Genomic DNA, 24,447 nt, shown 5'->3' on the forward strand with positions numbered 1-24,447 from the left:
AATGATAGTTTTTTTCTTTAAACCACTCAAACAGGTCAAGAAGGCATTCCATGCCTTGAACGACAACCGGATTCACGCTGCTCCCTTGTGGGATACTACAAAGCAGGATTTCATTGGTCAGTTTGGGTTTGTAATTGTAGTAGCAGTAATCTAAAAGTTGAGTCATTGGTCGACGGTTTGTGTTGTAATATATGTGATGATAGTGATGCGGTAGCGAATATGTGTGTGTGTGTGTGTGTTTGTGTGTGTGTGTTTGTGTGTGTGCGTGCGTGCGTGCGTGCGTGCGTTTGCTATCATCAGTGTGATTCAGAAACGTATATAAGTTGTGCAGATATTTTATTGTAGGCTTCCTTGATGCAAGTAAAAATTTTTGTATATTGAAATAATAAATAGTCAAAACATAACACACACACACACACACCCTCTCTCTCTTTCTCACACTCTCTCACACACACATACACACACATATTTTCATACATTTTATTTATACACTTACATATACACACGTACGCACATACATGGTTTGGTTGAAAAAATACAATTATTATCGAATACAAATACATACTCACACGCACACACATTTTCACACACAATTAGTCATACGTAATTATTACACACACACACACACACACCCACACACACTTGGCTAAAACAACTACTTGAAATTGAAAGTAGCAATAGCAACTACCAGTGTTGTGTCACTGGCTTATTTATATACACTCGATAGAAAGTAAAGATATTCTTGTTGGCGTCATAAGCAAATACAAGCAAACATTAGCAAATACTTCAAATAAAACGTTTAAAGACGTTAAAAAGCGCTTATAAAAGTAGCTCACCCTTCACTATAGCAATGCTTTCATGTAATATACTACTTAATATACTAGAACTTTCAATACAGTAGTATAACAAATAGTAAATACTTCTACGCGTGTAATGTTTAGATGAAGCAAATATATCTTCTGCTATAAAAATAATCCCTTTGTAAATAAAATAATACCTTCTATAGTATTTAGTATTTAATTTTGTTTGTTTTCTAAAATGAACTGCATATCTAAAATAAATGCATCTATATTATATACGTGTGGGTGCTTTGTTTTTTACAATTGTGGCCCAGATTGTCAGCTATTCATGCCGTACGGATAGAACCCATTAACATTGGCAGATCGGTAGATAGACATTTTTTTTATCATTCAAAATGGGCGTGGTTTAATTTTGATTGGCTGAGTAGGGTTTTTCAATTAGTTTCATGGTATGTGTGTGGTTATATAATTTATACACACACATACACACACACACTGCACACACACACATACATACTAACACATACACACAAAAAAACACACACACACACACACACACACACGGGAATACATACATAAATACATACATACACATACATACACATACATACAGACATATGTGCAATGTGCATATGCATGCACAGACGCAAAAAAATTTTTCATGTGTTTGCATAGAAAAAAAAGTTTGAGATCATCAGATAAACAAATTGACGTTTCGTTTGGTTGCCGGTTTTGTGGTGTAACTTTTTACTGCAGTGCTATGAGGTGGTTATATGTCCTGGTTATGACATTAAACTGACCCTCACTGCCTTGTGAGTGATGTTGGATCATCAAAGGCTAGGCCCACCGCTTATAACTGTGGTTGCGTAAGGATGGGCGTCCTGCGTAAAAATTAGCCAAATAAATTACTTATGATGACAGAAGTGACAATTGTTTCATCATAGGTAGCCAAACGGCAACCCCCGATCTCGGGGAAAATGTCGTCTAAACGTGTGTTGTTGTTGTTGCTATGAGGTGGTTATGTAATGTTATTTTGTTATGTTCGTGTGTGTGATAAATGATAGTTCAATGGCTTATTCGTGCTATATTTATGTATGCGTGGGTTTTTATGTTTGTTTGTGTGTGTGTGTGTGTTTCTGTGTGAATGTTTGAGTGTATGTGTGGTGTGTGTGTTTTTGAGGAAGCATATTGCTCTTAAGTAATGTTTTTAATTCGATTTATTTTTATATTGAAGGATTGCTGACCATCACCCACTTCATCCAAGTTCTGCTGAGGTGTTATAAGGATAACATGGTTGGTGTTTAGCTTTTGCGCATTCGATAATAAGAGTATGTTTGATTGATTGGTCGACTGGTTGAGTGGGTGATTGATTGGTCAGTTGGGCGTTTAATTGATTGATTGATTTATTGATTGCTTGATTGATTCATTCATTTACTTATTTATTCATTTATTCATTCATTCATTCATTCATTCATTCATTCATAACTTTTTTGCACGATGGTGTTGCAGTCCATTCTTGAAAGTAGTAAAGATCATTCATTGGCCTATTGGGCTGGTTAGTTCAATCAGCTACTTTACTAATTACACTTGAGTGTGCATGTGTGTGTGTGTGTGAGTGAGACTGTGTGTGCGATTGTGTTTGTTTGTTTGTATGTATCTAGTATGTGTGTGAAAATGTGTAAATTTGCATAATTTTATGTGTCAAAACAACGTTTCCCATTGTCGTTCATTGCTAACGCCATTTACACGTGAACGTAGAGTTAATTAAAGACATTATGAAATCGTCACAGAGATCTTGGCTAATCCACAGCAGCAGCAGCAACAGCAGCAGCTACAGCAGCAGCAACAGCAGCCAACGTTCATGACGTATTCAGAGCCGAAGGACTCGATGTACGACGTTGTGATGAGGCTGCTGAGTAACAAGATACACAGAGTTCCCATCGTGGATACCCTGGCTGGGAATATCCTCTACATGCTAACACTCAAGAGAATTTTGAGATATCTGTATCTCTTTGTAAGTAGTAGTAGTAGCAGTAGTAGTAGTTGCTGTTGTTCTTGTAGTAGCAGTAGTGATAGTAGTAGTAGTAGTAGTAGTAGTAGTAGTAGTAGTAGTAGTAGTTGTAGTAGTAGTAGTATCATGCAGACTACAATCATTATCATCGTAATTCCCATCATTATCATCATAATCGCAATCATCATCATCATCGCCACTAGTTCAGCCATTACAACTTGCCTCATCCTTCTTTCATGAAACAAACCCTGGCCGAGACCAACATTGGAACCTACCAGAATCTTGCTATGGTGATTATGATGATGATAATGATGATGGTGATGATGATGATTGTCATCGTCATCATCATCGTCGTCATCATCGTCATCGTGACATCAGATAAGAACGGGGTCAAAGTTGATAGAGGCGTTAGAGATGATGATGGAGAGGAGGGTGTCTGCCCTCCCTATCGTTGATGAGGGTATGAAACTCGTCGGCATGTTCAACAAGTCTCTCTTGATGGTTTGTCTGTCTGTCTGTCTGTGTGTCTGTCTGCCTGTTCTTCTGTCTGTGTGTTTGTCTGTCTGTTTCTCTGTCTCTTTATCTGGTTGTCTGGCTGGTTTGCTTGTGTGTATGTCTGTCTAGTTAGTTTTCTCTATGTCCGCTTGTTTGACTGGTTGTTTGACTGTCTTTCTGTCTAGTTTTTTTGTTTGTCTTTTGTCTGTCTTACAGGTTGACTGTCAGTTTGATTGTCTGTCTGTAAAGGTAAACTGTAATGAGGTTGAATGAAGGAATGTATAAGTAAATGAATGAATGACGTGAAGAGTGTATGAGTAATTGAACGAGCGACTGAATGAATGAGTCAGAGAGTGAATGATTGAAAAAAATAAATCATAGAATGAATGATTGAATGAATAAATAAATAAACATAAGAATGAATGAATCCACAGCCATCATAACATTATAACAGTCCATCCATCATCATGTATAACCTAAAAAATGGCCTTTAACCTTTCAACCTTTTCATAACCTCAAGAATAATGACTTTTAACCTTTCCACAATGTAATGTAAGCGTAAATTTACCGTAATAAATTATGATAATTTATGATAAATAGGTCATCCATCATTATAATATTAATATTAGTGTTTGGAATCGGAAGAGGCTTACGCAGACCTTGACATACCAATTGGACTGATATTCAATGAGAAGGTGGGAATCGTTCATCATCATCATCATCATTATTGTTATTGTTGTTGTTGTCGTCGTCATTGTTAATAGCGGTAGTAGTAGTTGTAGTAGCAGCAATATCAGCAGTAGTAGTAGTAATTGTTTTTACTATTATCGTCATTGTTCATTATTATTATTTATATTATTATTGACAAAATATAATAATAATTATTATTATTATTGTTATTATTATTGTTATTGTCATCAGACTTTAGAGATGACAAAGACATGCATGAAATGTGAGAGAATGGATGTGATCATTGAGCGGATGGTTAAAGGAGAGGTTTGTTTGTTTGTTTGTTTATATGTATGTGTAGTTGTCTTTGTGCGTGTATGATTGTTTGTTTAGTGTTTGTATGTTTGTGTCTTTGTTTGTGTGAGTGTGTGTGTGTGTGTGTGTGTGTGTGTTTATGTATGTATATGTACGTGTGAGTTTCATTGTGCAATGGGTATGTATCCATTAAACTGTCTCTTTCTCTGTCTCTCTCTCTCTCTCTGTCTCTCTCTCTCTCTCTCTCTCTTTTTCTTTCTCTTTCTGCTAGTTTTTCTATTGCACACACACGTACTTAAACACACACACGCACACACAAACACACAAACAAACACACAAACACACGAACAGGTCCACAGGTTAGTTGTAGTAGATGTGTTTGGTCGTGTGGATGGAATTCTGTCGTGTTCAGACGTCATGAAGTTCATTGCGGCGTTCGGGAGCTCTACTCACGACGAAGATGATAACGACAATGATGTTGGTGATTACGACAATGCTGATGAGGGTGATAAAAACGAAGATGATGAGAGTAACGATAAGCCGTCGGCTATGCAAGGTTTATTTTTGTTGTGTCTGTCTGTCTGTTTGTCTGTCTGACTATGTTTGTTTGTATGTTTGTGTTTGGTTGTTGGTTTATGTCTGTTTACGTATTCTCTACTACTAATAATGATGTTAATATATACGATTATACATTCATTTATTCATACAGCCTCTAGCATTGATTCATCTACGTCCAACCAGTCAATCGATGATTTCAACTTCTGATGATGAAGATGATGATGATGACGATGATGAAGATGGCGAATGAGAAAGATAACAGATGATAATGATGAGGAAGAGGAAGAAGCTATAAGAAGAATATGATGACGACGACAACGATGATGATGATGAGGACGATGACGATGATGATGATGACGACGACGATGAGGATGATGATGATGACGACGACGATGAGGATGATTGCTAGCTCTAATAAGCTTTCATTTTATATAACTAATAGCCATGTAACAGTTACGAATTTTTCTTTTTCACTATTAAACAGACAATAACGAAATACTTCAATTTTTTTTTTAACTTTCGTGAGTAAAAAAAGCGCGCGCGAACTCGTTCATCTTTTTAAAAGTTGAAACTCTCGAACTTTGCAACGTGTTCTTTGTTTGTTTTAATTCCATTGTTATTTCTATTTCTAATTTTGTTATTTCTTTGTTATTATTTCATTGTTATTATTTTTTTGTTATTGTCACCTTTATTATTGTTCTTTCTCTTTATTGTCTTGTTATTAATATCTTCTACGTTAGCAGTATTTGTTGTCACAGTAGTTATTATTATTATTGTTATTATTAATTATGGTTATAATATATATATATATATATATATATATATATAATTACAAGTTTATTATTTATTTAATATAAATTTGGTTAGTTGATTAAAGTATGATCATCAGGGTACTAAATATCGCCACCCACGATGATGATAATGATGTTGACTATAAAGTATGATATATATATATGTATGTGTGTATATATATATATATATATATATATATATATATATATATATATATATATATATATATATATTGATTTAAAAATTATATATGGATTTAAAAATTGACTGCTGCCACACACACGATGTTGTTATTATTATTATTATTATTATTATTATTGTTATTATTATATTTGTTGGTTATTAGTGCTGTTGATGTTGGTAAGGTCTTATAAAGTAGTTTATCATTAGTTTTTAGTTTGAGTAACCGTGTCTCGAATTGGGATTCATTCGTAGTTTTTTTTTATTCGACTGGTTCATTCCTTCATTTTTATACTCCCACTCACTCATTCATTCGTTCCTTCTTTCTTCTTTCGTTCATTCCTTGTGTCTTTCAATTTTTTCAGATTAGTGTTATTGTTATTAGTTTTTATCCGGTTTTAATTTAGTTGCTTCAGTTTTCCAAACTTTTATGATTATATACAGTCTTTCTGTAATTAATTCATTAATTCATTTATTTATTCATCTATCCACTTATACATTCATTCAATCATTTATTTCTCCATCCATCCTTTTATCCATCCATCACCCTTTCATTCGTTCGTTCGTTTACAAAAACACACAAATAGTTTATATGCAAATGCAACCGTATGAACGTTTTTTTAAATGCCTGATTATTACTTCAAATCCAGCATATCAAAATGATTTGGAATGAAAGAAGTTACAGTTGTAGTTACAGTTGTAGACAAATTGATTTTTAAATATGATGGTTTGATAGTAGAGAAAAAAAAACTAATCTGCCATTTACCAGAGATCGCTTATTTGGTTTAAACGACTTATCCTACAAAAATATGAACATTATATGGCTATATACTATATATATATATATATATATGTGTGTGTGTGTGTGTGTGTGTGTGTGTGTGTGTGTGTGTGTGTGTGTAATTACTTGAATAATAAATTAAATTATTATAGTTATTATCACAGGCAAGATGAACTACCAAGTATACAAAGACATATTATGATTATTATATTATTATTATAAATATGGGCCAATGGCTCTTGTTAATATTTAGATTCGTGCTATATTAGTATATTCGTATTATTATTTTCTTATCTGTGATCAACAAAAATGTTTTTCTTTCTTGAATTTGTTTGTATATTTGCTCCGCTCTACTCATTTTTTGGAAAAAAATTTGTTTTCGTCGGATATATTTTCTTGTTGGTTTTCTAAATAAATAGTTATGTAATTAATAATAATGATAATGGGGATGCTGATAGTTTGGCTATTATTATTATTGTTCATTGTTGTAGTAGTAGATTTAGGGTAGTAGTAGTAGTAGCAGCAGCAGTAGCAGAAGTAGCGGTAGTAGTAGCAGTAAAAGCCGTAGTTGTAGTAGTTGTTTTTTTTTATTGTTGAAAACTATTGCTCTGCCAGTTAGCACGACTCGTCGCAACAAGCATATTAATTTTTTCTACCGGGAATTATTGCAATTATTGTTATTATTATTACATTTTAGTGAAAATGATCATAAATATCTCGTTCTATGGCTGCTTTACTCTGTCTTTTACTACTTTTTTTTTTTTTTCTTTTGCCCACTTTTTTTTACGGCAAATGGTCAGTTGATACATCAAGTGCCTAGTGGAAGGACGAGAAATTGATTTTTTTATGGTTATTGTTTTTTTTATTTTTCCGTTTTTTTTTTTGGTTTTTCCCAATGAACCTGAAGACAGTTGTTTCTTTTCTGTTTCAATTAATTTTCTATTATCTATTTTCAATTTAATTAAATAATTCTCAATCAAATAATTAATCTATTACTCAATCACTAGAGAATAATTCACTTTTTAATTCACTAATAATAGTAATATAACCATCGCATACGTTGTTATTTATACCTTGTAACCAACTATATTTATAACACCTACATACATACTCATGTATGTTTACATATTATATCTTTATGTATATACCCTATCTATCAAACATTACCATGTTGTTATTCGTATATTATTTGCTAAAAAGTTAAAATTTATATCTATTTTTCTTTTACTGTATATTATTATAACGGCATTAATTACACTTATCGAGTATTATTACAGAATATAAATTTTTGACAAACTAACTCAAACGATGTTGTAATGTTGTATTTATGATACTTCATAATTCGTAATATACTTCACCTTACTGCACACTACATTGCGATTGGATACGATTTATTACCATAACATGTATGGATATTACGATACGATACAAGTCAATTTGAACGGTACAAAACGTTACAATATCGTTTTCGGTAGAGCTATATTTCAATTCTTATAAACTTTTTTGGCTTTAATAATAAAATTTGTTTTATTTTTGTTACTCTCAATTTTAATCGACGTCAACACTGGCTTAAAAGCGTACTTCGATGCAAACAAATGACAGTTGGTTGGAGATTCATCGCTAATAATTGATGTTTCATGGCAGACCTTGGTAAGCTTTCATCTTTCCATAATTTTTAACAACTTTTCTAACTTTACACAAGTTTGTGTAGTGTCTGGGCCTATGGTTTTGAAGCACCTCAATCAAATCACATGACAGTTTATTTGGGTGGAATTTTCATGTTCCTTTCACAAATTTGATCCAGTCTGATAATAAAAAAAAAAAAAAAACTTAACTAAAATTATCAAAGTTTAACAGTGAAAAAATATGTTTTTAGTTCTTTTTTAAATGTTCTAAGAGACAGACAGTACGGATGATCGCAATGACTGTGGCAAGCTGTTCCACACGGTCGGACAGATATGCATATTGATATGCTACTCGAATATACGGTGAACTCCATTCGTATTATTCGAGATACTTTAACATGAGATGAAATGATGTTGAATGCGAGTTTGTTTATGAAACGTCAGATGTGCTAAAAATTGATATTATAAATTAGCATATCCTGTTAAAAAAATTTTTTCACAACCACGTAAAACACTCGAAACAAAATTAAAACACTTGCTTGTTCATATACAGTTTGTTTAAATATGGCTACAACATCTGAAAAAAGATGAAGTTACAAGTTTAAATATTAAAAAAACTAAAAATGATATTTTATTTGTTAATAATGAAAAAATCAGGGAAACGAGTATAACATTCCGATTTCTACTGCAAACAAGATGTTCACAACAGTAATTTTATTCTCCATCGTGAATGACTTGACAACTGCTCTTTTTGACAAGCTCTAAATTTTTAAAAAGTGGTAATAAGTTTAATTAAGTAGCATTATTTTCTTAAATACCAAATAAATTCAATTTCCTAAATATTATTTTTAAAAAATGAAACGGCGTTTAGTACTTATGAAATTTTTTCTGCAATAGAAGTCACAGTTTTCGCAGTCAGACACTGCTGTAATCCATCTTGATTTTCTAAACATAGATGGTACGTTGGGATCAAAATTTTTTTCGCCAGCTAATGCGTCAGGCCAGAATGAATCGTCATAATTGATCTTGTACCAGCCGTCGTAATAGTTTTCGGTACATTTCCAAGTTTCGTTAGTCATGATGTAGCTGTTTAATGTTTCGACATAGAAACCTCCTTTTTAAAAATTATTAAATTTTCTATTAAAAACTTTCTAAGTCAAATAAAAAATTTTTTATTTGTTTTTTATACATAGGTTGTTTATAAACATGGAACATAGCCATGCCAACCGTTCAAAACGCGGTTGTAGGCCTTCACAGCGAGGACGAACATACTGCCACTCAGGTCGAGCCAATCAGGAATGTCCCAATCATTTGCGTGTGGAAAGTTCATTGCAACGGGTACGTTCTCTCCGTTGAAGTAAAATTCCTTCAGTTCGTCATCGGTATTGATCATCATTGGTTTAATTTGTTCCTCTTGTGATTGTAGTTTAAGAAATTGAGCAAAAATTTTAACGTTGAAAAATTTTATTACCTTTTTTAAAAAAATATTGGCAGCCGGGCAGTACAGAGAACTTATTCAATGTTTGATTGAAGAGTTGGCACTGATTGGTGGCATTGAAGAAGTTGTAAGCAACACAGCTGGCTGTTTGTGAACATCTCATTGAACACAACATGAGGGCCTCTAGAAACGAGAACGTGGACAAGCTCCTGTCCTCAATCGCTGGATCGCAGGAACAAAAACTTGCATTATCTTCTTCGAATCTTTGGAAACATTTCTTCGCGCCAATACTTAGTAACCATAAATTCAACGAAATAAACGCCACAGCAAACATAACAATTGGAAGGTTTTATAATGATCTCAAATGATGAATTTATTTAAGCAAAACAAATTCATAAATATATCTGTCTGGCAACATCGAATCTCAACTAAAATGAACGAAGCAATTATTTTTAATCATCTCTCACTGCTTTTATAAGCCCACCTATTGAAACAACGTAGTAGTGTGTGCAGTCTCAAGAACAAAACAATTTCCGTCCTGTCTTTGTGAAACCTAAAAAAATGTCACCGAAACATTTCTGATAGAAAGCTACCTTCAACGTGCGTGTCAGTCGATATAAAAAAAAACAAATCGATACTTTTTTGAAGGGCGTTTCCATTTTATTATTCCTCAGCGAAAGTGCCAGACGGGAATATTAAACCTCCAACAACAATGGATGACAATAAACTTCAGGTCATCAGAAGCACGAACGTTTCGACTGTATGTTCTGCGTTAATATGACACATACAAATATATCTATAAATCTGTGTATATATAGATCTATATATCTACATGTATTCATGTAGATCTATATATATACCTACGGATATCTATGGATGTAGGATCTACATCTATGGATGGATCTACATCCATCTATATATCTACATGTATATCTACAAGTCTGTGTATATATAGATCCATATATCTATATGTATATCTATCTCCAGTGGCAGAGCTTGAAGAGCAGGATGGGCTATCCCGTTTTGAGCAGTATTTGTATCAAAAATTAGTAAGACTCAGTTTTTGCACAGAGAAAAGTTCGCGAGCCTTATTTTGCCCACACTACCGTAACTATCTTGCTCAACTTCCGTACAAATAAAAAAAATGTTCAAATTTAAACATTTTTCAAATTTACCCCCACCATCAAAGTTGTCTAGATCCGCCACTGCCTAAATTTGTATCCATCGATCCATCCAACGCACCCACCCATGTTTGCAACATGGCGTGTATTTTTAGCTCGAAACATATTATCATCTATCTATCTAAATATAGGATTATCCATCAATAAATAACACTTCCAACCTAATCAAAATATTATGTTATTAATTTTTTTTTGTCTTTATTTTAGCAATATATTTGTTTATATATATATATATATATATATATTCGTTAAAATTCAGTTAATTGTTATTTCCTCCAAGATGATTGCCCTAATGGACCGCATGATGGTTAATTGATTTGACAACTCTTCCTCTCAACAATATCTGAAATATACAATATTTTGAAATACACGTTCAGTTAACTTTTATTTTTTCAAAATTAAATTTCTAAAAACTTAAAATTACCAAGAACATTTTTTCTGCAGTAAAAATCACAATTTTTGCATTTGGTAGAAACAGAAATCCATTTGGTGTTCACATTGAAAAGAGAGCCAGCTGAAATTTTCGTAACTATGGCAGGAGACCATGACGAATCATTGTAATTGATTTTGTACCAGCCGTTGTAATAACTTTCAGTACATTTCCAAGTTTCATTCGTCAACACGTAACCGTCTGTTGTGCTAGCTGCCAAACCACCTGTTAATGTTATTAGTTGCAAATAACCCTCTTTTTTTATCAGGTTTTGTCTAAAAAACTATTTATCTAATAAAATATTTATGGGTTAAATTTGTAACAAAAAAATTGTGCAAACCGTAAGCAGCGCCGTTGTGTGATTTGATGGCGAGAACGACCAAGTTGTCCATCAGATAATATGTGTCCGGTCTAATAACCTTCGCAGCATTGGGAAAATACGATGCGGGTATGTTGTCACCGTTGATGTAAAATTCATTAAAGCCGTCGTCCGCGTTGATGGTCAGAGCTTTGAAAGATTTCAATGCATCTTAACCAAGTGTTGGCGTTAAAATGAATCAGACTCTGATCAACTAAGTATTTAAAACGTAAATGTCCAATTTTTGATAAATAAAATTATAAAACAAATTAATTCGATTGTTTTATAACAGGCATTTTAACCTTTTTTGAGAAAATATTGACAGCCGGGCAGTACAGAGAACTTGTTCAATGTTTGATTGAAGAGTTGGCACTGATTGGTGGCACTGAAGAAGTTGTAAGCCACACAGCTGGCTGTTTGTGAACATCTCATTGAACACAACATGAGGGCCTCTAGAAACGAGAACGTGGACCAGCTCCTGTCCTCAATCGCTGGATCGCAGGAACAAAAACTCATATTATCTTCTTTGAAACTGCTGAAACAATTCATCTTGGCAACGATCATACATACTTGAAAAGTTATCAGAAAGATTTCTGCACAATACATAACTGACGATTAATGAATTAAAGTTTGAATAGCTTGTTTTCATACAAGTTTAATAAAAAAAAGGTAAACTAACTTATTCTAGAAATATAAATTGCTCACAATGGGCATGCGTGCATGCATACACACGCAACATTTCTACATATAGAAACGATCGCTATTTTGAATCTTGGTTTGCAGAGATGTCAGTGGCGAATCTAAAGGGGGTGCCGGGCTGTTTTTATTATAAATCTGTAAAAGGCAGTTTTTAAACAGAAAAATACTAAACACCAAATTGATCAAAAATATTGGTCTGATAAACAAAAATAAAAATGTTTGCAAGTTTTCCAGCCTAATTTTGGCCACACTAGCAAACATTTGGTAAAAATTTTCCAAACATTGGACCCCCCTTAACATTGTCTAGATCCACCACTGTGTGCTGTTAACGTATGCACGCGTGCATAATAAAGTAGTCGTGAGTCTTTCTTTCAAAGGCCGGATGTATTTTTAAAAAAGAAAAACAAATTGTTTTTTGTTTGAAAGTTTTTTAGTTGCTTCTTTTCAACGTAAAGACAAAAAATTATTTGGAATATTGAAGGGAAATCTTACAATAGAACGCACGAAGAATAATATAGTAATTTTTTTATTTCTTTCACGACGAAGGTCATCATTTGTCGCTTCATTTGCCAGGTTTGCGTGCAAGATCTATCTATCTATTTATCTACGTTTTGTTTAGCGTTATAAATATCATCATTGTCATTTTTGTTATAGTTTTGTTATTTTGTTATTTTAGTTATGTTTTGTTGTTATGTTGTTTTGTTATCAATCAATCAATCAATCAATTAGCTTATAAAGTGCTATTTCCGCGATGTTCAACAGCGCTCCTCAATGAATTTTGAAAACAGATGGGTCTTGAGATCCGCTCTGAACTTCGCAAGTGATGGAGAAGTAGTCAGAGAAGTATGTAAAGAGTTCCAGAAAAAAGGACCAGAAAAAGCAAAAGCAGATTTGGCAAAAGAGTGTTTAAAACGAGTTAAGAAAAAGCGAGAAGAAGAAGACGATCGTAAACCGGAGCGTTTAGGTTCAATTAATATATCTGATAAACACTTAAGAAATAATTTAGATTGAGACTTATACATGAACGTGCAAATTTTAAAAATCTATATTTTATAGATAGCTAGTGCAAGAGAACAAGATATTGAGATATATGAGAAAAGAAAGGGGCAACTAGACGAGCAGCAGAGTTAAAAGCTTTACTTAAAGGATAGAGTCAGGAAGACCATAGTAGAGCAAGTTACAATAATCAATCCTAGATAAGAATAACGAATTAACAAGAAGGAGAAGAGTAGGATTATCAAGAAAAGGCAAAAGTTTGTTTATTCTACGCAAATGAAAGTAAGAGTATTAATCTGAGAAGAGAGAGACATAGTAGAATCAAAGATAAAACCTAGACTAAGAAACTTATGAGAGACATCAAGAGTTTTAGAATCAGGCAAGATAATAGGAGGAATAGTAATAGAGTGTTTAGATTTATTTAAACAAATTAATTCAAACTTAAAAGAATTAAGTTTAAGACACATAGAGTCAGACTAAGCGATAATTGAAGAAAGACATAGAGATAAATTATGAAGAACACTATTGAGATTAGATGGAGGAAAAGAAGTATAAATGTAAGAATCATCAGCATATAGTTGACTAGAGAAAGAAAAATTAATAATCATCCTCATCACTAATGCTTGAGGAAAATTTGATGGAACCATCGAAATCTTCATGCCCATTCACACAGTTCATCTTCCACATCACTGGTCAGAGTTACATCCACTACACATACATCTAAACTATTGTTAGTATGTACACATCACTGGTCAGAGTTACATCCACTACACATACATCTAAACTATTGTTAGTATGTATGTCAACTATCATATTTACTTATATTTTTACTTTAAACTTTCTTAAGATAATATTGACAGCCGGACAGTAAAGAGAACTTGTTCAATGTTTGATTGAAGAGTTGGCACTGATTGGTGGTACTGAAGAAGTTGTAAGCCACACAGCTGGCTGTTTGTGAACATCTCATTGAACACAACATGAGGGCCTCTAGAAACGAGAACGTGGACAAGCTCCTGTCTTCAATCTCTAGATCGCACGAACAAAAACTTACATTACCTTCCCTAAATTTATCAAAACAGATCATACGCTCAAACCTTATCGACTTACCGAAAGTTTATCTGTTATAGTTTGTCTTATCAGACGCTCAAAACTTATCGACTTTCAAATTATTAAATATTCTCAAAAAAACGCAAATTTAGTTTTTGTCATACCAGTTGCTCAAACCTTATCGACTTACCGACAGCTTATATAAAACTCCTTAAAAAACAAGCTCAGTCACAAGTTTAGTTTTTTTCATATCTGACGCTAAAACTTTATCGACTTACAAATTTATTATAAAAAATTAATAAATTTTCTAAAAAACAAGCTCAGTCACAAGTTTAGTTTATGTGTCATATCTGATGCTCAAACTTTATCGACCTACCGACAGCTTATATAAAATTCCCTAATAAAACACGCTCAGTCACAAGTTTAGTTCGTCATATTCTCAAAAACACTCTCAATCACAAGTTTAGTTTTTGTGTCGTCAAACCTTATCGACTTTATTATAAAAAATTAATAAATTTCCTAAAAAACATGCTCAGTCACAAGTTTAGTTTTTGTGACATATCTGACGCTCAAACCTTATCGACTTACAAATTTATTATAAAAATTAATAAATATCATAAAATAAACGCTCAGTTACAAGTTTAGTTTTTAATTTTTAAGTCTCATTCTAAATTATTTCCTAAGTACTTATCAGATATATTAATTGAACCTAAGCGTCCCGGTTTACGATTGTCTTCTTGTTCCCACTTCTTTTTAACTCGTGTTAAACACTCTTTTGCTAAAACTGTATTTGCTTTTTTTGGTCCTTTTTTCTGGAACTCTTAGTTCAGAGCAGATTTCAAGACTCATCTATTTGCAAAATTCATTGATTAGCACTGTTGAACATCGCGGAAATATCGCTTTAGAAACTAAATAATTGATTGACAGATCATAATAAATTCCTCAAAACAACACGTCAGTAACAATCAATCAGTCAGTCAGTCAGTCAGTCAGTCAGTCAGTCAGTCAGTCAGTCAGTCAGTCAGTCAGTCAGTCAGTCAGTCAGTCAGTCAGTCAGTCAGTCAGTCAGTCAGTCAGTCAGTCAGTCAGTCAGTCAGTCAGTCAGTCAGTCAGTCAGTCTGTCAGTCAGTCAGTCAGTCAGTCAGTCAGTCAGTCAGTCAGTCAGTCAGTCAGTCAGTCAGTCAGTCAGTCAGTCAGTCAGTCAGTCAGTCAGTCAGTCAGTCAATCAATCAATCAAATCAGTCAGTCAGTCAATTTTGACAATTTTGAGATTTTAGTAAAGAAAGAAAAACACAACAGTTGCTTTTATTTGATACCAATCAAAAATGAAAAATGACAAAAAATTTAAATTTAAAAAACGTCAATTTAAAAAAAATTCGGATTTTAAACAACCAAATATAACACTCCTCGGTAGTTCTCGGAGAACAATCACGCAACATGAACATTTAATAAAAAACAGTTCACAGCATATCATAATGACTAAATCATAATGCCAAACAGAATTATATAAAAAATATATCAGGAAATACCAAAAATTATATAACCAAAATAAAAAAAACCAAAAACCAGTCAACATTTTACAAATAAATAAATAGACATCATTGGAAAAATTGTCCAAAAAGATAAAATTCATGGCGACGACGAGAATAAAATTTAGTTTGTTTTGTTTGTGTGTGTGGTGTGGTGGTGTGAAGCAAATACAAACACATCACAAAAAACTTGTAAGAAGTCGCAAGAATAGTAGTCAGTCACCTACCTACGATTAAATTACTCTCAGGGCCCTAGCTTATCTATAATGATTAGCTCAATTCACCCACCTACATACAAATTTGTATTATTATGTTTTTGAAATTTTACATGTTTTAGGTATTATTTTGTACATATTTTAACGTTTTTATTTTACTTGAAACTTTTTAACTAATGTTAAGCCCTAGCCTACCTACGATCGCTCAACTCATCTCAATCCCTAACTTACCTATGACTTAAATTAAGTCCGGTAAAGAAAATAGAAAGTTGAAGAGAAACATAACAACGAATGAATGGATGTTGTGTACGTGTGTGTTGTATTGGTGCTATTGTAACAAGCCATTGGAAAAAAGTAATAAAAATAATAAATAATAAAGTAACCCTTGTTCGAATTTGAGTACTTTCAAAGGTACGATGGGACAAAAACAAATTTCCCATTAATGTTATCTTCAAATTGTCATCGGAACGACCATCATGAGACCACCACCTGAAACGTGCTGACGCCAACCACAGCCCACCTCTCATCATTCTGTAGAAGTTTTTTATTAGCGTAGTAGTAAATCAAGGAACAAAGGAACGAACGAATAAATGATTAACTGAATGATTGGTTGAATGAATGAATTAACCGATTAATTAACCAATCAATGGTTTAATGAATGAATAGAATGAATGAATGAATCAGTTAATGGAGGAATAATTAGAAAAATAGTGATAAAATGAATGAATGAGAAAAATAAAAAAACGAAACTAAGCCATACTTCAAAAATCGTCGTTGTTGTTTTCCTCGAATTGTCATCGGAACGATCATCATGAGACCACTATCTGAAACGGTCTGATGCCGACCACAGCCCACCTCTCACCATTCTGTAGACAAGTTTTTTTATTAGCGTAGTAGTAAATCAAGGAACAAAGAAACGAACGAATAAATGGATAGAATAAATTAACGAATCAATTAATGGAAGAATAATTTGAAATATTGAGTGATAAAAAGAACGATTGAATGAATAAATGAGAGAAATAAAAAAACGATACTAAAACTTACTTCAAAAATCGTCGTTACTCTAATACATTGCACCGACCATCACCATCTGGTCGGCACACAAGATGTCATCCGAACTTTAGTGTGCCAGTCGAACAGCCAACAAGCTGATTCTTTTTACACCACCATCATCATACGTAAATCATCATGAGACCACCATCTGAAACGTGCTGACGCCCACCACTACCCACCTCTCATCATTCTGTAGACAAAATTTTTTATTAGCGTAGTAGTAAATGAACGTTAGAACCTTAGAAGCAAAAAATAAATTGAAAATAATGGCAGATAAATAATATTTTTAAGTATTAAAGAGAGTAAAATGTAAAAAAAACTTACCGTCGTCCATTCGACAAAGGCAGAATGTTGTCCTCCAAAACTGGTGCCAGTCCTCCTCGAGATTGATAATGAAACAGCCCGTGGAATGGAAAAAGAGGGAGATTCTCATCAGAAAGTTTAGCGGTGCCTGCATCTCAAATTGCTTAATAAAAATAATCCTATCTACCTATTCAATTACCTTAACTAATTTATATTAAAATGTTAATGGTACGATAGTCGAAAGTCTAACCTCTGACAACAGACTTTGAAATTCAGAGTCTATCGGCTATCGTACCCTCAACTTACCTATTTATTACAATTAAGCCCTAGCTTACTTAAAAGTAAAAAACTCAAGAGCCCAATTCATTGGCCTTTCGGCACCCACCCCACCACCTACGTAATGCCTTGGGCTCCAACTTAGTAATAATAATATAAAACTTAAACCCTAAATCTATTATGAGTATGTGTTACAACGTGCCTTAACTTACCTATTCATTACATAACGGCCCTAGCTTACCTCAAATTACAAAACTCAAGAGCCCAATTCATTGGCCTTTCGGCACCCACCCCACCACCTACGTAATGCCTTGGGCTCCAACATAATAATAATAATAATGTAAAACTTATAATTAACCTACCAATCGATACACTTACAGCGTTTTAATTTACATTACAAGATTGTTCCTAGAATTACATTATTGCCCTTAACTACCTATGAAATTAAATTACTCTCAACCTTAGTAATAATAAATTAGAATGTGTAATGAAAATAAAATTACGCTCAAATACTAACATATGTGTTTATGTATGTATTTGTGTGTGTGTGTGTGTGTGTAATACGCTGATGCGTGTAATGTGAGTGCAAGAAAAAATAGAAGAGCTAAACTTACGCGCCTACCTATTAAACTACATTAGTGTTGGATGCTTCCTATCTATCCTACCTACAATTAAAATTACGCCTATCTAACCTACCTATAGAGCTACTTAATGTAATTGTGTGTGTGTGTGCGTGCGTGTGAGCATTCTTACTTAATGTTAAATTACAGAGAATAAAGAATAAAACGTATCCCAGCCAGGCGTGTGTTCTTTGCCACTGAACTCTTCTGTAAGCTTCAACCTGAATGAAATGAATAAATGAAAAAAATCATGTTTATTTAAATAATTTAAATGAAAATAGGGAAACGTGAAACCCGCCAGCTGAAAAAACCAGCTAACTGGCAAAAAAAGAACCGCAAAGAAACCGTAAAACGAACCCCAGCCAGACGAGCATTCTGCCACTGAATGAACGAACGTAGCGTGACATCACAACCATTCTGATCTTCCACGATGAACTCCTCTGGAAGCTTCAACCTGAATGAACGAACCTGAATGAACCTAAATGAATGGAAAAATCTTATTTATTAAATTAATTGAAATGAAAATAGAGAAACGCAAAGAAGCCGACCGGTCGGCAAAGAAAAGAACCTCAAGGAAAGGTATCTATATAAGATTTATGCTCTATATAACTCTATATAACTCTATATAACTCTATATAACTCTATATAACTCTATATAACTCTATATAACTCTATATAACTCTATATAACTCTATATAACTCTATATAACCATGCATACTACCACATTCAATCAATAAAAATCCCACTAAAACCAGGAACCACCGCGTACCTGTTATATGTATGGTATGAAACAAAACAAAAAAAAACACAAAACAAAAAACACACCACCAAGTAGAGTAAAAGAATATAAGTTCTTAACCTACCTATGTAACTAAATTACCTTATGCCCTAGCCTACCTATATAATAAATTAATCTCAATCTCATCTACTACGTTTCATTAACTCAACTTAAGTCTCATGAAGAAAGAGAAAAAGGAGTAAAAAAGAACATAAAATACTACCACACAAACAAACATGATGTATGTATGTATGTATGTATGAGCAACCGCTAAAGAACCCACCTAAAATATAAAAAAATACAACATACAAACACACAAACCACAGATATGCAAACTCTATATAACTCTATAAAATAAAAATAAATAAAAATAAATAAATTAAAAAAATATAAATATTAAAAAATGAGATCATGCACTCTGACTCGAGCGAGGCAGAAATGCCTGTTCTGATTTCAACGCTCTCTCAGCCCCTATTTATACTCGTTTCAACCATACATTGTCATCATTTCAATCATTCACATCAGTTAAAAACTTGTTTAATGTATGTGCTACACTATACAGTTTTAACAACAATGCTAACCGTACTATCGAACGAACGCCTTCGAAACTTTCTGCTTGGCTGGTTGAATCTGCTATATTGCTTTTTATATAAACATTTGATCTTGTTAATTATTTGTATACATGGATTTTAGTTAATTTATATATTTAAATATATATATGTATATATATATATATATTATATATAAATTCATCATAACAGCAACAGTAATCAGTGCTATATATGTACGCACGCAGTTTAAATTTTTCGGCGGGAATTCAAGATAGTTTAAGACCACACCTTGCTTAACATCACTTGTATAATTTAAATATTTATATACGGCTTCACTCGGCCTGACTCTCAAGCCGAGCCAAGCAGATAGATTTCAGGCCGAGCCAATCAAATCTGAGCCAATGAGAATAGGTTTATAATCTTATTAATTATTTGCATACATGGATTCTTGTCAATTTATATATATATACTTTTATATACATATATATATATATAATATAAATTCATCATAAAAGCAACTGTAACCAGTGCTAAATATTTACGCACGCAGTTCAAATTTTTCGGCGGGAATTCAAAATAGTTTGAGACCACACCTTGCTTAACATCCGATTCCAAGCAGATTAAAATTTTGCTCGCTTTATATACGAATATCCCAATATAACAAATTCTCCAACCTATTTTAAAAATTTTCTTTCATGCTTTTTAATCAGTCAGGTCACAAAAATCATTATCGATATCGCAATGAAGTCAAATTAAAATTTTTTTAAATTGTTTATAAAAGTTAGTATTTAGTAAAAAGTTTAAATTTTTCTGAGAAAATTCAAAATAATTTGAGACCACACCATAACGCAATTGTACAATTTGAATGTGTAAATACAACATTATAAATGTATTATAACTTTATATATATATTTTTTTTTAACAATATTCTATAAATTCTACCGAATGTTTGGCGTTAATATGTTTGTAGTTCGTTTTTTTCAATTTTTCTCCCTAAAGTTTTTTGGTGAACGTTTAGTTTACTAAAATTCAAAATAAACTTATTTTCCGAATTCATGCTGCAAATAGGGCCATATTTCGATTCCGAATGAATCATCATCATTGTTTTTTTCATGTTTATATAAGGAAATATTGACTTTGTCAAAATGAACTTAGTTGGAAATTGACTTTGTCAAAATGAACTTAGATGGAAATTAGTTGTCAGGTTTCTTTATTGGCTTGTTATCTTCCTTGGTCACCTTTTCTTCATCGATAGCATCATATTCTTTTTTGTCACTATTTACAATGCTAATTCTACCCAAACTGTTATTTTGCTATGTTTTGTTTTAAAATATTTCGTGTCAATTAGCTAATGGACTTTTAAAACGTAATCGATGCATGGACCATTCATGCAAACGCGGTCTACAAACAATAGTTTGGAAGGAAATGATGAGAAACCGTCAAACATTTACTGAAGTAAATATCTATTTTGCAGAACTTTCATTTTTTCAAATTTGACTTTAAGAATTTTTAAAATCAATTAGCAAATGGAATCCTAAAACCTAAACGATGTATCCATTCATACGAACGCGGTGCGTGGCGTAAAACATAAGTTAGGAAGGAAATGACTGGAAACAGTCAAACAATTACCATTACTAAATGTACATTTCCATTAAAAGCCAGCAAAATTTTGGCATACTGTTAGGGCCGAATTTATCACAGGCATAGAGGCCCCTAGTTATTGTGCAGACTCCAAATTACTCTATTTATTATTCTGTAGTTCACTGATAGAGAAATCTGCAACGGTCTGTCAGCAACACAACACCTCAAAGATTTCAATTTTATCCTATCAATAAGTTTTATATAAATGCTGTGCTATAAATAGAGAATTTTGGACAAAAAGCCAAACACTGACTTAACGCTTGACGTGATATTTCAGATTCTTATTAACTGTCTGGTTTTTTGCTAAATCTCTGATGTTCACAGTTCATGTATTTCATGGTAGGCGGTTGTCATCGGTTATAATTTTGTTTTGTTTTTATAAATTTGAGCCCGTGTCAACAAATATCGTTTTCAGATTTTTAAAATTCAGTTTTATTTTTTTAAAACTAACAGAAATATTATGTCATTTTCAAAATGTAAAACAAAGTTTCAAAACCAATCGATGACATTTTCATAGCAATGTATGATTATAGCTACAGGAATATAAAATATTAAATCCTTGATTGTGGTTTTTCAGCTACAAATAAGTGAACGCTATTATCAAATGACTGAGAATGGATTTTAATACTGAAGTTTATTATTTTATTATCATATTAGCTGTTGGTCTGACTTAATCATGGCCGGTTTGATGTCGTCAGAAGTAGCCAGCATACATGAATTAAAAGTTGAATTATGGTTTGGGTATTGTGAATTAGGAATTATTTTGAATTAGGAATTATAAAACTTAAAATAAAGCAAAAACCAAATAAGAGTTAAGACCAAATAAAAAAAAACAAGTTTTTGTAAATTAGAATATTCGGTAGAACCATATTGTAACTGAAATACTCGTATGAAAGTTTATCTTACTATAATAGCTTCAGCTACGTCACGTGTCGTCATAAATACAGAATGTAATGCGTGCGTGTGTGTGCGTGCGTGCGTGTGTCCAAATGAGTGCAACATAAGAAAAAATTTATTACCCACCGTGTATAGGATCAGATGTATTTATCGGAAATCGCTAGGGGATATCGTGTAGGTACGATGTAGGTGATGCCTCTCTCGCTCGTCTCACATCATTTCCTTATTCAGTTGGAACATTTTGATGGGGTTTTTTCGCTTGTTTCTGTTTATTTTGTTTGCCATTTGTTTAATTACTAACCAATATGACAGCTTTTACGTGAGTTGCCGCAAAATTTATTTCTAAATAAAACATTTTGAAAAGTTTTTAATAGAAAATAAAAAACTAACACATAAATTGGAGGAAGTTGAGCTGTTTGGCTGCTGTTTCCAACCGATAATCCATCCAGTGGAAACTTTATTGAGTAGCAGGTTCTCAAACTCATGCCGGCATCTTTTCAAAATAGGTGAAGATCGTTATGCAGAACAAGAGAGGCAGACCAATGGACGGGAGACAGAAACATTCAGGTTTAAACAATGCCATACACACTAACGCTCTTATATCATTCACTTGAACTGAGATAATTAGTGTATCATTAACACCTGTTTGTCAAATTGTGGCCTCATAAAAATAATTTCGTATAAGTTTATTCAAAAAAACATAAATTGAAAAAAAATTTGTTGAATAGAAATAGTTTGGTCACATTAAAATGAATTTTTAAATAGGAAAAAATGAATAGTAAAAGTAGAAGCAATCATACACAAAATGACATTTGTTCATCAGCACAACGCATCAAATCATTCAATTTTATAGCTTTCAAGTATCTTATACTATTCTGTGTTTTTGAAAGAGAATTTTCGACAAAAAGCCCAAACACTTAATTAACGCTTGACGATTGTCAAGAGCTGACAGGCTGCTATGATATATCTCTAACGTCCAGAGTTTATAATTAATAAGATGTTTTGTTGTTAATTATTTTTTGGAGAATTTCCACACAATTACAACGATATTAACGTTAAAAGCAATAAATATTTATTAGAAGTGACACCTTTCTTTCATACATGCATTCGTTGACAGACAAAAACAGTGCTGATGAAAGCGATAGTATAAAAATGTATATGACTTGAGTGTTCTATATTAGATACGAGGTGCATTCAAAACGATAAATATGTGAAATTTCTCATTGTGCTTTACCAACAGTTACCAACACATACTGATAAAATTTTAAACGTTCTTAAAACTTAAATTAATTCATTAAAATTGGGCTTAGTTCAATTTTGGTATTTGATGAAAATTTTGTTTTGTATTTCTAAATAGTGCAAACTGTTTAGGCAAGCATAGAAATTGATATGAAAATTTCCACAAACAATATGTTAACGAAGTGTGTTTATCAGTGATGTTCTGTTTTGATGGCATAAGCCATTCATATTAGGGACCTGAGGTGAACAAATCATTACTATTAATATAAATTTATTTGAAAATTCATTAAAAAAATACTCGCTTGTGAAAGTCTTCCTACAGTAGAAAATGCAGTTCAAGCAGTCGGTGGGATCAATGATCCACTTGACAATAGGAGAGAGTTGTGAGTTGATGGAGCTGTCTCCTTGAGCACTGCCGTAACGAGCAACAGGCCAGAGTGAATCGTCATACTTGATTTTGTACCAACCACTGTGGTAGGTTATATTGCATTTCCAAGTTTTGTTGGTGAGGATGTAGTTGTCTGGTGTGCTGACTACTAAACCACCTTTGGTCAATCGATAATATTTATTTTGATAAAACATTTAACATTTTTGGCAGTAAAAAAGTTTGGACAAAGACAGTTTTTGTGCTCATGGAATCATTTGTACTTAAAAAACATTACTCTACGTATCTCATTTTTTCAATTAAATGATTTGCAATAATAACCATAGTGGCCATTGTTCCATCCTTTTATTGCAAGAACATAGAGGACCCTGCATGTCAGCTTGTATGTGTCAGGTACGTTCCATAGGAGAGCGTTTGGAAAAGTTGCTGGCACCACGGGTATGTTGAGTCCGTTCACATACAACTCTCTTAATTCGTTGTCCACCGACATCTTCAACACTTTATTTACTTTGAAATCTATTTAAAAATAAAACTATTTTTTAAACTTATTTTTAAAATTCTAAAATTATTTGGCGTTAACAAAA

General features: G+C 32.8%; 4 protein-coding genes across 4 annotated transcripts in view; 1 reads left to right on the forward strand and 3 right to left on the reverse strand.

Moving 5' to 3' along the window:
* The window catches only part of HELRODRAFT_150377 (hypothetical protein), a gene marked incomplete at both ends in the record, with an annotated part of 5,454 nt that extends 741 nt beyond the window's left edge, over positions 1-4,713 (forward strand). Inside the window, 8 exons of the mRNA XM_009018600.1 lie at positions 35-116; positions 2,035-2,093; positions 2,593-2,814; positions 3,015-3,101; positions 3,190-3,312; positions 3,936-4,010; positions 4,228-4,302; positions 4,642-4,713. Coding sequence (XP_009016848.1) covers positions 35-116; positions 2,035-2,093; positions 2,593-2,814; positions 3,015-3,101; positions 3,190-3,312; positions 3,936-4,010; positions 4,228-4,302; positions 4,642-4,713 — 795 coding nt within the window. The remainder of the gene's footprint in view (positions 1-34; positions 117-2,034; positions 2,094-2,592; positions 2,815-3,014; positions 3,102-3,189; positions 3,313-3,935; positions 4,011-4,227; positions 4,303-4,641) is intronic.
* A 4,711-nt stretch (positions 4,714-9,424) lies between these two features.
* Positions 9,425-9,998, reverse strand: HELRODRAFT_171918 (hypothetical protein; the record flags this gene model as incomplete). Its single annotated transcript, XM_009018601.1, has 2 exons — positions 9,425-9,639; positions 9,698-9,998. The coding sequence occupies 2 exons, from the start codon at positions 9,996-9,998 to the stop codon at positions 9,425-9,427; spliced, it is 516 nt and encodes a 171-aa protein (XP_009016849.1).
* Positions 9,999-11,243: 1,245 nt separating this feature from the next.
* Positions 11,244-12,182, reverse strand: HELRODRAFT_171919 (hypothetical protein; the record flags this gene model as incomplete). Its single annotated transcript, XM_009018602.1, has 3 exons — positions 11,244-11,500; positions 11,616-11,783; positions 11,936-12,182. 3 exons carry the CDS (start codon positions 12,180-12,182, stop codon positions 11,244-11,246), a joined length of 672 nt encoding a protein of 223 aa, XP_009016850.1.
* A 10,538-nt stretch (positions 12,183-22,720) lies between these two features.
* On the reverse strand, positions 22,721-24,353 carry HELRODRAFT_171920 (hypothetical protein; the record flags this gene model as incomplete). The annotated part of the gene is made up of 3 exons (XM_009018603.1): positions 22,721-22,881; positions 23,799-24,023; positions 24,185-24,353. The coding sequence occupies 3 exons, from the start codon at positions 24,351-24,353 to the stop codon at positions 22,721-22,723; spliced, it is 555 nt and encodes a 184-aa protein (XP_009016851.1).
* Positions 24,354-24,447: the final 94 nt, after the last annotated feature.

Source organism: Helobdella robusta, assembly GCF_000326865.2.
Source record: "Helobdella robusta unplaced genomic scaffold HELROscaffold_22, whole genome shotgun sequence".
NCBI lineage: Eukaryota > Metazoa > Annelida > Clitellata > Rhynchobdellida > Glossiphoniidae > Helobdella > Helobdella robusta.